Genomic DNA, 13,348 nt, shown 5'->3' with positions numbered 1-13,348 from the left:
CCTGTCACTTGAGGACCTTCAAGGACTGGCTACCCTTTTCATGTTTTAGGGTCCACTCCCTTGGATCTGTACAGCACCCTGCAGTCATGCCTTAGCTCTGTGCTGTCCGGGATTCCACTACGCAGGGTGCAGCGCCCAGAGGTCGCATTAAAGGCAAAACCTTGCAGGACCCTTGCGTCTTTTTTTTTTGCGAGGCTCGGGTACCATTTATCTTAGCATATAAGCTTGTTCCAAATGGATCCAATCGGTCAATCTCTTGATTCATTTTAGAACAGTGCTAGGACTTCAAGACCTGGAGCTCGAGAGAGCTCAAACAAACGTGCCCATCCACCTTGCAGACACTGGTAAAAAACTGAAGTATTTCCTGTATATGAGGGCTTATATAAAGGATTACTTCCTGCCTAAAGACCTTTGGTCTACTAGTGTCATTTCACCTGGAGATGAAGTATAACCCAGTAAGTAAGGAATAATAGCCTCACTCTGTGTTCCATGATGTATGATAAAGAAAGAAGACAGAGGGCAAAGTACTAATCAGCAGTATTGTCGGTGATCTCTCTGCAGCTGCTCTTTCCCCATTACTACTTTACTATACCTTGTTGCACTTGCTGTGTGGAGGAAGGCATCTTTGTAGAGGAAGGTTTTTGTCCCTTTGTGTCACAGCATCCAGCAAGAACAGTGAGCATTATAACAGTGACATCACCAAATCTCAATCCGAATCTTCTAAGACTAGCAGTGAAAGGCCAGTGAGTGTCTTAGATCTAACACGGCAGATATACACCTATAAAGCTATGAAGAAGTAGGTACAGTAGTGCCTAGGCACCCTCACACACTAGGAAGTGCACTTCTATATTTCAAGAGAAATTCCAGATAAAAAGGTAACATTTTCATGTTACTAATTAGGCACAGTTTATGTTACTGGATGTTACCTAAACAAATGTTCACTTTTTAAATATCAATTTATTTTAAGAAACTATGTTCAGTAGGTTTAAAGCGGTGTTCTGGCCACCCCCTCAAAAAATTAAAAGTCAGCAGCTACACATACTGTAGCTGCTGACTTTTAATATTAGGACACTTACCTGTCCTGGAATCCATCGATGTCGGCACCATAGCCAAAGTTTCCATCGTCTTTCGGATGCTGCCGCTGCCATTGCCGGTAAGGGAACCCGGCAGTGGGGAAGGAGGAGGGGGCCACGGCGAGGTCCGACGGAAGTGGGGACAGTGTACCAGCTCCCGCCACCCCCTCCCCCCCCCCCCGAAAGGTGCCAATGGGGGGGGGGAGGGATTTGACAGATGAGCGGAAGTTCATCTTTTGGGAGGAACTCTGCTTTAATGAAGGGCAGGTTTTTAGAAAGTGAAAATGTGTCAGCTGCACTTTTACTTTCACACTCTATGGCGCTACACTGGTGATCCATTGAAACATCCAACATGCTGTAGTTTTCCTACTCTTAACCCCTTTAGCTTACAGCCTATGCTGTGCTGGAAGTGTAATCTGTGCACTGCCAGTGACGGGTCAGATAACGCCCTTTTCTAGTTGAGTAAAGTGGAAGAGACAGAAACCACACCCTGAAACCATGGAACCAGTTAGTGAACTTTTATGGTGAAATTAGCATAATTTGGTTAGATTTCTGAGAAACAGTGTAAAATGGCTGCTAACAGGCAATAAAAAAGTCAGAACTTACAGAGTATTTCAGTGAAGACTCCACGTCTAGCTGATGACATGAGGCTGAGCATTTACCAGCAGCTTCAGAGAGTAGATTCTCCTCCAGGTGAGTATCTTGAGACTACAGAAACAGAGAACAAAAAGAGAGAGAAAGTGTGAATGGAGGAGCGAGGAGGGGAGTAAGTGGAGAAGTAAAAGAGCGGAGGGAGAGAGTGAGGGGAGGAGAGAGAGAGGGAAGTGAATAAGGAACGGCATGATTGGGGGAAGAGTGAGTGAGGTAAGGAGTGAGAGAGGAGTGAATGAAGAAAGGCATGAGTGCGAGGAGTGAGAGAGAGGAGGTGTGAGACAGAGGAGTGAATGAGGAAAGGCATGAGTGTGAGGAGTGAGAAAGAGGGGTGAGTGAGGAAAGGCATGGGTGTGAGGAGTGAGAGAGTGGAGGAGTGAGAGAGAGAGGAGTGAGTGAGGAAAGATATGAGTGCGAGGAGTGAGAAAGAGGGGCGAGTGAGAGGAAAGCCAGAGAAAAGAAGGTAAAGAGAGAGGGGAAAAAAGAGTGAGACAAAAAGTAAGGAAGACTGAAGATGAGTGAGAAATTATAAAGAACGAGAGGGAAAAGGGTGAAGAAAGAAACCGCTGAAAGAAAGAGAAATGAGAGCCATTGATAAAATATGAATACACAGAACAAGAGCTGTGTTCAGTTCTAACACTCACAGAAGTTTCCTCTGAACTATTAGCCACTTGCTGCACTAGAGGAAATATCTTCTTTCTAGCCCCACCAGAAGGTTCACTGTCATTATCAGTAATGCTGGGAGTTGTGTTTTTACTATTGTCCAGCTTCAAGTCTCTAAGGAGTTCCTCCACAGAGCTCTCTGTCCGGTCATCAGACATCAAAATATCTGGCGTTCTTTCTAAAACCTGGACTTCAATGGCTGTTCCCAGCGACTCGCCTTCATTAGAACCTATGTGCACTGAATCTTGACCAGGAATCTGCACCTCAACCACCAACTCTTCTTTCTTCTCTACATCAGCTAAGTTGGATAAAAGAGAATTGGAGACTTCATCCTTATTTACTGAGCTCTCTTTGAGTTCATGTTTAGCCATTTCAGTACTTTTTTGAGGTGAAGGCTCCCCAACACTATCCAAGGTCTGACCGTTCTCTGACGATGGTGTTTCCATACTTTCTTCTGTAGTATATGTTACAGAATGACTGTCTATGCTGGAAACACTGTCATTGGACTCATTCCTGAAGGCTACAGACAGCTGACTTTTCACCTCCAAAATTTCAGACCTGGTGTTCAGACTATCATCATCAGCTTTGAAGCCAGTCAAATAAAATTCCTGGAGACACTGTGTTTCTACAATATTCTTTCCAGGGGAAATGGTCGTCAGTTGCGGGGAGGATGAAGACTCAACCATAGGCATGACTTTACTTGGCTGCTGTTTCTGCGGTGTCCAACACACCTCCTTTGATACTTCAGAGGGTGGAGAGGGGTTAACTGTTTAGAGAAATGCAAATATAAGTAAATGCCATGCCTTTGCCAAAGTTTGGAGACACAGTTTAGAAATTGTAACAAGCCCATTGGTAACTAACCACTGAGTCCTAAAATCATAAGGTCCCAAGTTGTTTGATGTGCGTTGCCCTTTCATGTGCACCTTACTGCAAAGGCTAGTTATAGCTCGGGGTGCTGCCACTTTTTTGTACAGTTGGTTGAACTGGATGCGGGGATGCACTGGATGCCTTCAGCTGCCATTGTGCTTTTGCTGGGTGTCCCGTGCGTCCCTTTGCCTTTTAGGGAAGGATGGGCTCCCTCTAGGCAATCCTGCCCTTAAGCTATCCATTGTATATGTGCTCCAACTTGGGAGACTCTGAAAATGATAGAGTAAAAACCACAGTACACAGAGGAGCCTTGACGTAGGCACTACAGCTTATGCACATATTTTCAAATGTGTGCAAACAAAACCTCTATTTTGTAACGTGAATTGTTACACGGGTCAATTTGGTTGTTTTGCAGGCTGGCTGGTAAGAGAACTGGGAAATCTTTGTTTGATGTGTGTTGCCCTTCCGTGTGCACCTTACTGCAAAGGCTAGTTATAGGTTGGGGTGGGTGCCACTTTTTTTGAAAAATTCCACTGGCTGTTAAAGCCCAATTAAAAATAAACAAAAAAACCCATAAATTATTATTTGCTTGCAGTGTATAGGGGATTTCAGAACAGGTAGTATCACTTACCTTATACGCCGCTTCCACACTCTCCTCCTCAGTCTATCTCCACTCTGTGGGCAGAGCCATCACATACAATATAGGGACATTAACCCTGTATTGAATGTTTTGGAGGCTGGAGTGGCTGCAGCTCACAAAGGAGCTGCGGGGGACTGGCTGCAGCGCGGGGGACACACTGCTGGAGCGAGGATTAAGGTAAGTATTTTATCCTTAAAGTTTTTGTAAAGTCCCATGTTTTTTTTAAAATAACAAACATGTTACACTTGCCTGCCCTGTGCAGTGTTTTTTTAACAGAGTGACCCAGATCTTCCTCTTCTCGGGTCCTTCTTCTGTGCTCCTGGCCCCTCCTTCCTGTTGAGTGCCCCCACAGCAAGCAGCTTGTTGTGGGGGCACCCAAGCCGAGTCACAGCTCCCTGTGTCCATTCCGACATGGAGCCATGATCCGGCCCTGCCCCCTCTCTCTCCTGATTGACTGACTGACTTTGATTGACAGCAGCGGGAGCCAATCATGCCACGCTGCTGTCTTAGCCAACAAGGAGGGGAGTCCCGGGCAGCTGAGACACTCCTGCAACATCGCTGGATAAAGATGGGCTCAGGTAAGTATTAGAGGGGCTGAGGGGGGTGGGCTGCTGCACATTTTTTTTTTTTTCATGGATTTGGGCTTTATAGCTAAATGGCAAACCCTTATGCCAACTATGTCTACAGAGGACAGGGATGACACTTGCTTCTCTTAAATGTTAGTATCACCTGTGCTTAACAAGCTGATTAAATTATATACTATTCATCAAACCTACTTATCCCCCCGGTTTAATACATAAAATGGGATATATGGCCACCTCCTATTGCATACAATGTACTCAACCTCAAGCAGATTTTACGCACCTCATATGTGGTTGTCGGGTGATATCTGGGTTTCGGAAGTAGGTAGTCACCCTTCTTGCTAATCTACTGTAACACTCTCCCACCTGAACTTTGTCTTTTTGATATACTAGATGAAGAGTGCTGTCCACAATACTCTAGAATATTTTTCAGGGAACCGCACATAAAGCCATTGCCATTAAATGGATAAATCTATTTTCCCCATTGTATCTCTGTGGAAACTATTACTTAATCAGATCATCCCATATAGAAAAAAAGTTACGTATGGGAAGAGAAACTGTCCACTTAAATTTCATAAAATGGATGACCTATGGTGTAACTCTGCTCTTACGCTAAGCTTGAGATGACCCCCCTGGTCCAAACACTGCAAATATCATTGCTAATGTATGTTTACCTCTGTATTCTGCCACACAACACGTTTGCAGTGATGACTCACATTCAATTTTATTTCTTATTTTTTTATATGCTTTATATCTGTTCCAAATGATTTTACATACTGACAATTACTCTTCCATTTTTCCTGTACCTCTGTATCTGGGTACAATTGTTTTAAACAAAAAACAGAATTTAAAATAATATAAGTAACTGCTTCTAGTGAAAGCATTTCCCAACCCATCACCTCCCCATTTTCTAACCTTGTAATCTGAGGCTGCGCCAGTATTTGTTATGGACACTGAGGACATTGGAGATTGCACGCAGTGCTGATGGACGGGGAGGATGTAAGTCAGTCAAGTGAGGAGGGGGATCTCCAAGAAGTGTGCGAGTACACATAGACATGGAATCTGAGATGGAGATCAGATTATAACCACCCTGATATGAGACAAATGGAAATGAATTAATATAGATCTGTTCAATCAGTTTATATTAGTCAAAAAGATTGTAGACAAAAGCTGATAAAGACTGGTAGCTATGATAGTTTCAAAATGTTGGTTTGTACTAAGAGTATAAATACATATAAAACACAATTAATTCAGAAATCTAGGAGGTAAGAAATAAAATACTTGCCTCCAGAACGATCACCACTTTGCCACCTGCCAGACCCATCAGGAGGTGTGTCATGTGGGCATAGCCTTCTGGAGAGACACGGCAGCCTCCAAGTGGGTCTCCACGCGCAGCGTCAAAACCGGCAGATATTAAAACCAGCTGTGGATTAAACTACAGAAGGACAGAGAGCTGAGCATGGCAGTTTGTCAGTGTGCATTGCAATCATTTTCTATTGGCCAGTTTTCTGAATAGCTGATAATGTGCTACTATGTTTCACCTCTTAAAGCTATCTTGATATTTCTTAGATTTGTCCCATCATTCTACTAATGCAGTCCTATCTTTAAAATGTCACATTTAAAGATAGACGCAGACACGGAAAGCTGATAGGCAGGGAAGAAGGGGGTGAGGGGGAGAGAGGAGAGCATAGCAGGACTGCGGACGACGGAGAGATGTACGCTGACCATGGTGGTCAGGGCTCAGCAGCCCTGACTATCGTGGTCAGCGCAGAGAGGGGATACAGGAAGTTGCAGGTTCAGCCTGGTTTTTTTACCTTCTAGAGGGGGGAGATTACGCAGCACAAGCACAGTGCTGTTTAATCTGCTTTAAGGGACCAGGATCTTTTTTTGGGGGGTTAATAAACACTTCTTTAATCTCAATTTTTTTACGTCAACTATACATGAAAGTACTTTAGCATTTTTGGATCTTACAATAAAGAAAAATCTGGACAATGATACTGAAACTGATTTATTCAGAAAACTCACGGCGGGTAATACATCTCAGGCATTTTGACACTGCCCACCTCTGACACCTTGTAAAGAGCATACCCCGAGGCCAATACATGAGGGTTCGCAGGAACTGCACAAACAACACAAACAATGCAGATTTTGAAAGGCAGGCTGGTGAGTTACAAAAGAGATTCCTGAAAAGGGGATACAGCCATACATGCCTCAAAATGGCCTATCAGCGAACAAGAGATGGCCCAAGAGATATACTCTTGTTCCAAGGCACACCACACATCATCTAAAATACGCCCGATTATCAAGTTTAACAACCAATCTGACCAGATATGGCAAATTTTGGGTAAACACTGGCACCTCCTCACAGGTGACTCAGCCGTTGGACGATATGTGGATGATAAACCACACTGCACATATGGCCAGTCTGTGCAGGTGCATTGATGGACCCTTTGTGAGTTGATATTTTATTGTTCCTTCTTTGGCTGTTGCAGCTTGCTCTGGTCTATGTTTATGTACTTGAGGGTTATCTTCCCATGAGCCGGCCTGAGACCTTCAATTTCTCCTTCCATAAAGCATTGAGCACACTATATTGCATCCATTCTGGGTAAGTAACTTATGTTTTTCCCTAATGGATTGATAAGATTTTAGATACTAATTCATTGCTGCATGAGAAATGTATTGAACTGTGTATGATTATATTCAGATAAATGTGATAACCTGATTTGTACCAACAACTCATTAATAGGCTGTATTTTTTGCTGTTGCTTATTTTTCTTTCTTTTTGCCTTAGTGTAGATTTGTTTTTAACTGTCTGTGATTTACTTGTTTTCAATACACCCAATTCTGTTGGTCCTGATTAAGCGGATGATCCGCGAAACGCGCTGACCTTCTCAGAAGATTTAATGCGCTTATCCTTGTAATGTATTTCACAGACAATAATATGTGTTTTTATATTGTATGAAATAAAAAATGATTTTTATACAAACTGTATGACATAGGAAAATTTTTATAAGTGTGTTCACTGGGGTATATTCAAAGTCCCAAATACTCTGTCCTTCTGAACAGTTGACCATGCTTCAGTTATGAATAGACACAGGAGCTATCGCTACCGATCACTCACTGTGTTCATTCAGGAAAGGAAGGGACTGGTAAATATGATATATTTACTGCCCTCCTCCCCATCCTGAATCTGATCCTCCTCTGCCTGGCAGCAGCAGCTGGCAGGAGAGGATAGGAGGGAAGTGGTGCAGACACTGGAACCGATTCCCCTGTGCTGCATGGGGAGCTGCAAAAGGGTCAGAGTCAGGCTGCCAGCAATAAGGCAGTACAGCTGTCCCTCCTGCTAGGCAGGTGCCCAGTCCCCCCTTTGGAACTAATGCCCCTACCTATCCACATTCTATCCTGCTTGATCTTATCCCTCTGTCAGGGCTGAGTTCAGCCCTTCCTTCTCTGAGCTGGCCGCTCAGCTGTCGGCTAATTGCCAGCTCCTATCTCTCCACAGTGACTCACCTGTTGATGATATCCTGCTTGTCAGTCCTGCCTACTTAAGCCGTCCAGCCCAGATGATCTCTGTCTTCGCCCTGGTCAACATCACAGAGACCTGAGTTCCTGTTAAAAACTTGCTTGGCTGATATTCCTTCTGGCTCCAGATCCTGCTTGCTGTTCAAACTACGCTGTTCCCTGGCTTCCTGACTTTCTGGTTTGTCTGACTATCTGTTCCAGTTACCAAACTTTGGCTATGTTTTGAATATGTTTGGTCCATTTACTTTTATTATTAAACAAGTGTGATTTAACTGTACTTCTCTCTCGGTCTGATTCATGGTTTCTGACACCCTCACTCCTCATTTTTCTTAATCTACACTCTCTCATAAATGTCCTAACTCCTCACTCTGCACTCTCTGCCTTTACCCCACACTGTGTGCCATCCAGTTCTTTATCTAACCCTTTTTTTCATTTTCTTATTCTCACCTTTCCTATTCTGTATCTACACCTTGCCTCCACTTGGACCTCTCTTCTCTTATCCCATGCAATAAACCCCTTACCTCCCTACATTAATTTTGCCATTCTAAAATTTTGCGCTTTGACTGTCTTTGACTGTCCTTCACTTTCCTGCCCTTTTCTTCACATTTATATCTCTTACCTCATAAGCAATGGGCATGACAATCCTATGAAAGGCCAGTAAGTACTCTGCATCACCCATCTTGCCACCATTCCAGGCGATATTCACATTGAACCCCTCTCCACGGCCGACACCAACCCGGTCATGTGCAGCATCCTCAGAAGCTGGGAAGAACTGGCCATCGTCATATCGATGGATGGACACATACAGTACACTAGTGATGGACAAATGAGGTAAAATGCAAGAAAGGGCACATAGAAATATTTTTGATGAAGAAAAACAATCAGATCTTTGGCATACTAACCTATCATCTTCCTGGAAAATGTGTTGTGTTCCGTTGCCATGGTGAATGTCCCAGTCCAGAATCATTACCCTACAAAGGGAAAGAAACAAAATGAAAGGGAAAGACACACAAAAATAACTGCCAAGCAGGATACTGTATTCCACTGTACCTTAATCGCGGTTCTGATGGGTTCTTCAGGCTCTGGGCATATTGTGCAGCAAGGGCAACATTGTTGAAGAAGCAGAAGCCGCAGGCTGCGCCTGGCTCTGCATGGTGACCTGGTGGGCGAACGATACAGACTCCATTTTGAACCTGGATTTAAAGAAGCCATTAAATTTAGAATGATGTAAACCCTAACTGTATGACTGTTTGCTAAACCACTGTCTATTAAAACCTTGAAATTAAATAAATACTTGTTTTCACTTTTTGCATGCTTGTTACATCTTAGTGCTGCTGATATTCTGTTCTCCTTTGCAAAGATTTCCTGTCTATAGGTACAAACAAGAAAGAGAGAAAAGTATTGTTGCGCTACTAAACAGATTTTCTCTTAAAAGTGTAAATCAGCAGCCAGCATCACCAGTATGATAACCGTATACAAAATGTGATAAATAAATAAATGCAGCGCTAAGTGTCATTAACCATGCGTTTTTCTGTGGTTAAACAAACGTATAATCAAACATGCGTTTTCAGTGATTATACAAACATATAATCAAACATATCACCTTTCATAGGTAATAAGGATGTTCATCCGAAAAAATGTGATGGTGATTCGAAAAAATATGAGTGAAAATAAACAACAAATTATAAGTGCAGTGTCTACACACATGAATCATCTAATTAGAATAATATATATCACCCTACATCACAGCAGTGTATAGTAGTATATAAAAAAATAAAGTCCATACATAAAAAACTCTAGCGATAACGCTGTGCAAACTGTGGTACTGATGAGATCCCGTAGTAATTGTTACATCTGGTGGGCAATCTTCCTGCATACAGATTTCATATAGAAATAGTAAGGTGGATGCGCTTACCAGAAGGGATGGACACTCTCACCGTATGGCGGGGTGTCATAAGGGCTTGTGGATCCAGATGATCCTATGGGTGTTCACTGGAAACTCGGTGAGGCGTGCCAATGGACAGTACCGGAAATTGCATACAAAGCGACTTCAGAGACGAGGTAGACTGTAAATCATCGGATGGATGGATGGATTCACCTCTCCCAATACGCTGGTGGCCGAAAGGATGTAATTCTCACCACGTCACAATGTCATCCACATGGGGAAAAAAAGGGAATCTCCACATGGTGCACGAACTGATAAAAGCAGGTTTATTTGAAATGATCAGCGGTACAGCAGACGTTTACCAAGCATCAGATAAAAAAGTTGAACAAGTGATCACAAGTTGAATAAAAATAGGATTGGAAATTAGCGTGGTAACAGAGTAACAGCAGTCAGCAACCCGACATGTTTCGGACGATTGTCCATCTACAGGGGCATATAGCTAGATATCTGCAACCACGCTGTACATATAGCCATAATAATACATCTAATAGTAATCAGCTGTGTGACTCTTGTCTCATGGCCGTTACACGGCCAATCAGAGACAGGCAACCGTGTCTACCATAACACAGACCAGCTGTGTAAAGCCCTTCCCAAGCTTCCTCTCAGCCAATCAAAGACCGGCATCAGGTACCTGTCATCCCACATGACCACCGCGGGTCACGTGACACCTCCGGCCAATCACCGTTTCACGGGCCGGATCATGTGACTTTCCCAGAAAGGATTCTGGTTAATGGAGGCTACAGGGATATAATCATCTAGTGCACTCAATGCTGACGTCATCGCACGGCCACGGCTGCGCTCCAAACCTCTCTCTCAGTTCAACCAACCAAGGGAGAGGGGATAGGGCAGGAGGAGGACTAATTCCACCTGACTGTCTCCAATCTATGTCATTGCACAAGCCGGATCAGCGCTCCTCTCCTGGTTACTTCCTGTGTCACCAGAAGCACCAATGGATTACTAATAGGCACAGGGGACACCAATAACAATAAAAATAATACTAAAAATGCTATAAAAAATATTGAAAATATTAAAAATTGTAAGGCTGAGCACCGCAACCATTTGAATGGCTCTCTTTTGCAGAAACATGGATTATCTTAATTATGTAAATATGTCAACCTTACAGTACATTCATATATTAAGATAACCCGTTGTTTCCAGATAACCCGTGATCTGGAAACAACGGGTTATCTTAATATATGAATGTACTGTAAGGTTGACATATTTACATAATTAAGATAATCCATGTTTCTGCAAAAGAGAGCCATTAAAATGGTTGCAGTGCTCAGCCTTACAATTTTTAATATTTTCAATATTTTTTATAGCATTTTTAGTATTATTTGTATTGTTATTGGTGTCCCCTGTGCCTATTATTAATCCATTGGTGCTTCTGGTGACACAGGAAGTAACCAGGAGAGGAGCGCTGATCCGGCTTGTGCAATGACATAGATTGGAGACAGTCAGGTGGAATTAGTCCTCCTCCTGCCCTATCCCCTCTCCCTCAGTTGGTTGAACTGAGAGAGAGGTTTGGAGCGCAGCCGTGGCCGTGCGATGACGTCAGCATTGAGTGCACTAGATGATTATATCCCTGTAGCCTCCATTAACCAGAATCCTTTCTGGGAAAGTCACATGATCCGGCCCGTGAAGCGGTGATTGGCCGGAGGTGTCACGTCACCCGCGGTGGTCATGTGGGATGACAGGTACCTGATGCCGGTCTTTGATTGGCTGAGAGGAAGCTTGGGAAGGGCTTTACACAGCTGGTCTGTGTTATGGTAGACACGGTTGCCTGTCTCTGATTGGCTGTGTAACGGCCATGAGACAAGAGTCACCCAGCTGATTACTATTAGATGTATTATTATGGCTATATGTACAGCGTGGTTTCAGATATCTAGCTATATGCCCCTGTAGATGGACAATCGTCCGAAACATGTCGGGTTGCTGACTGCTGTTACTCTGTTACCACGCTAATTTCCAATCCTATTTTTATTCAACTTGTGATCACTTGTTCAACTTTTTTATCTGATGCTTGTGAAACGTCTGCTGATCATTTCAAATAAACCTGCTTTTATTGGTTAATGCACCATGTGGAGATTCCCTTTTTTTCCCCTATGTGGATGATATTGTGACGTTGTGAGAATTACATCCTTTCGGCCACCAGCGTATTGGGAGAGGTGAATCCATCCATCCATCCATCCGATGACTTACAGTCTACCTCGTCTCTGAAGTCGCTTTGTATGCAATTTCCGGTACTGTCCATTGGCACGCCTCAGCGAGTTTCCAGTGAACACCCATAGGATCATCTGGATCCACAAGCCCTTATGACACCCCGCCGTACGGTGAGAGTGTTCATCCCTTCTGGTAAGCGCATCCACCTTACTATTTCTATATGAAATCTGTATGCAGGAAGATTGCCCACCAGATGTAACAATCACTACGGGATCTCATCAGTGCCACAGTTTGCACAGCGTTATCGCTAGAGTTTTTTATGTATGGACTTTATTTTTTTATATACTACTATACACTGCTGTGATGTAGGGTGATATATATTATTCTAATTAGATGATTCATGTGTGTAGACACTGCACTTATAATTTGTTGTTTATTTTCACTCATATTTTTTCGAATCACCATCACATTTTTTCGGATGAACATCCTTATTACCTATGAAAGGTGATATGTTTGATTATATGTTTGTATAATCACTGAAAACGCATGTTTGATTATACGTTTGTTTAACCACAGAAAAACGCATGGTTAATGACACTTAGCGCTGCATTTATTTATTTATCACATTTTGTATACGGTTATCATACTGGTGATGCTGGCTGCTGATTTACACTTTTAAGAGAAAATCTGTTTAGTAGCGCAACAATACTTTTCTCTCTTTCTTGTTTACACTTTATGTCATTTTTTGTTGCTGCCACTATTCTCCATATCACTATGGATATATTTGAATACCGCACCACCCGTTCCATCACCACGGAGGGAGTGTTTGTAGCTGTGAATATTAACACTGAAGTGGGCGGTTTGTTCATGCGATTAAAAAATCTCATGATTTCTGAAATCCACCTTCTATGGGACATTGCGTTTCTGGAGCAATACTCTAAGGAGCGCATGGTCCCTAGAGGTCTGAGATGGGATGTTCACCCCCAGCAAGACGATACGGAAGTGCAAGCTTGGTTTCATTATTTTAATGAAGCGGGTATTAGCTTCCTTGGGTTCCTGGTCGATAAAAAGGGGAGCAAATTATCCCATATCGACAGGGAAATCAAGGACCTGAAAGAAAAACTCCTTCCTCACAAAACCACTTCTGAGTACATCTCCCTCTCAGCCAATCTGAAAAATCAATTTGGAAAAGGAGGAAAGGGAGCAACGTACAAAGAAACAAAAGAAGTATACCCGTGACATT

The 13,348-nt window shown here is 43.1% G+C and overlaps 1 protein-coding gene across 3 annotated transcripts in view; it reads right to left on the bottom strand.

Annotated features, from left to right (window-relative positions):
* Positions 1-13,348, bottom strand: part of HDAC6 (histone deacetylase 6) — a 159,567-nt gene that overhangs the window by 44,941 nt on the left and 101,278 nt on the right. For all 3 annotated transcript variants that reach the window (XM_073600035.1, XM_073600036.1, XM_073600034.1), the window contains exons 20-26: positions 9,048-9,190; positions 8,900-8,968; positions 8,617-8,809; positions 5,761-5,910; positions 5,391-5,565; positions 2,369-3,153; positions 1,680-1,781 (exon numbers count right to left, since the gene is read on the bottom strand). In XM_073600035.1, coding sequence (XP_073456136.1) covers positions 1,680-1,781; positions 2,369-3,153; positions 5,391-5,565; positions 5,761-5,910; positions 8,617-8,809; positions 8,900-8,968; positions 9,048-9,190 — 1,617 coding nt within the window. The remainder of the gene's footprint in view (positions 1-1,679; positions 1,782-2,368; positions 3,154-5,390; positions 5,566-5,760; positions 5,911-8,616; positions 8,810-8,899; positions 8,969-9,047; positions 9,191-13,348) is intronic.

The sequence above is a fragment of the Aquarana catesbeiana genome, linkage group LG09, assembly GCF_042186555.1.
Source record: "Aquarana catesbeiana isolate 2022-GZ linkage group LG09, ASM4218655v1, whole genome shotgun sequence".
Taxonomy (NCBI): Eukaryota; Metazoa; Chordata; class Amphibia; order Anura; family Ranidae; genus Aquarana; species Aquarana catesbeiana.
The sequence above is the reverse complement of the archived record's forward strand: the minus strand, read 5'-3'. Positions and strand labels throughout refer to the sequence as shown.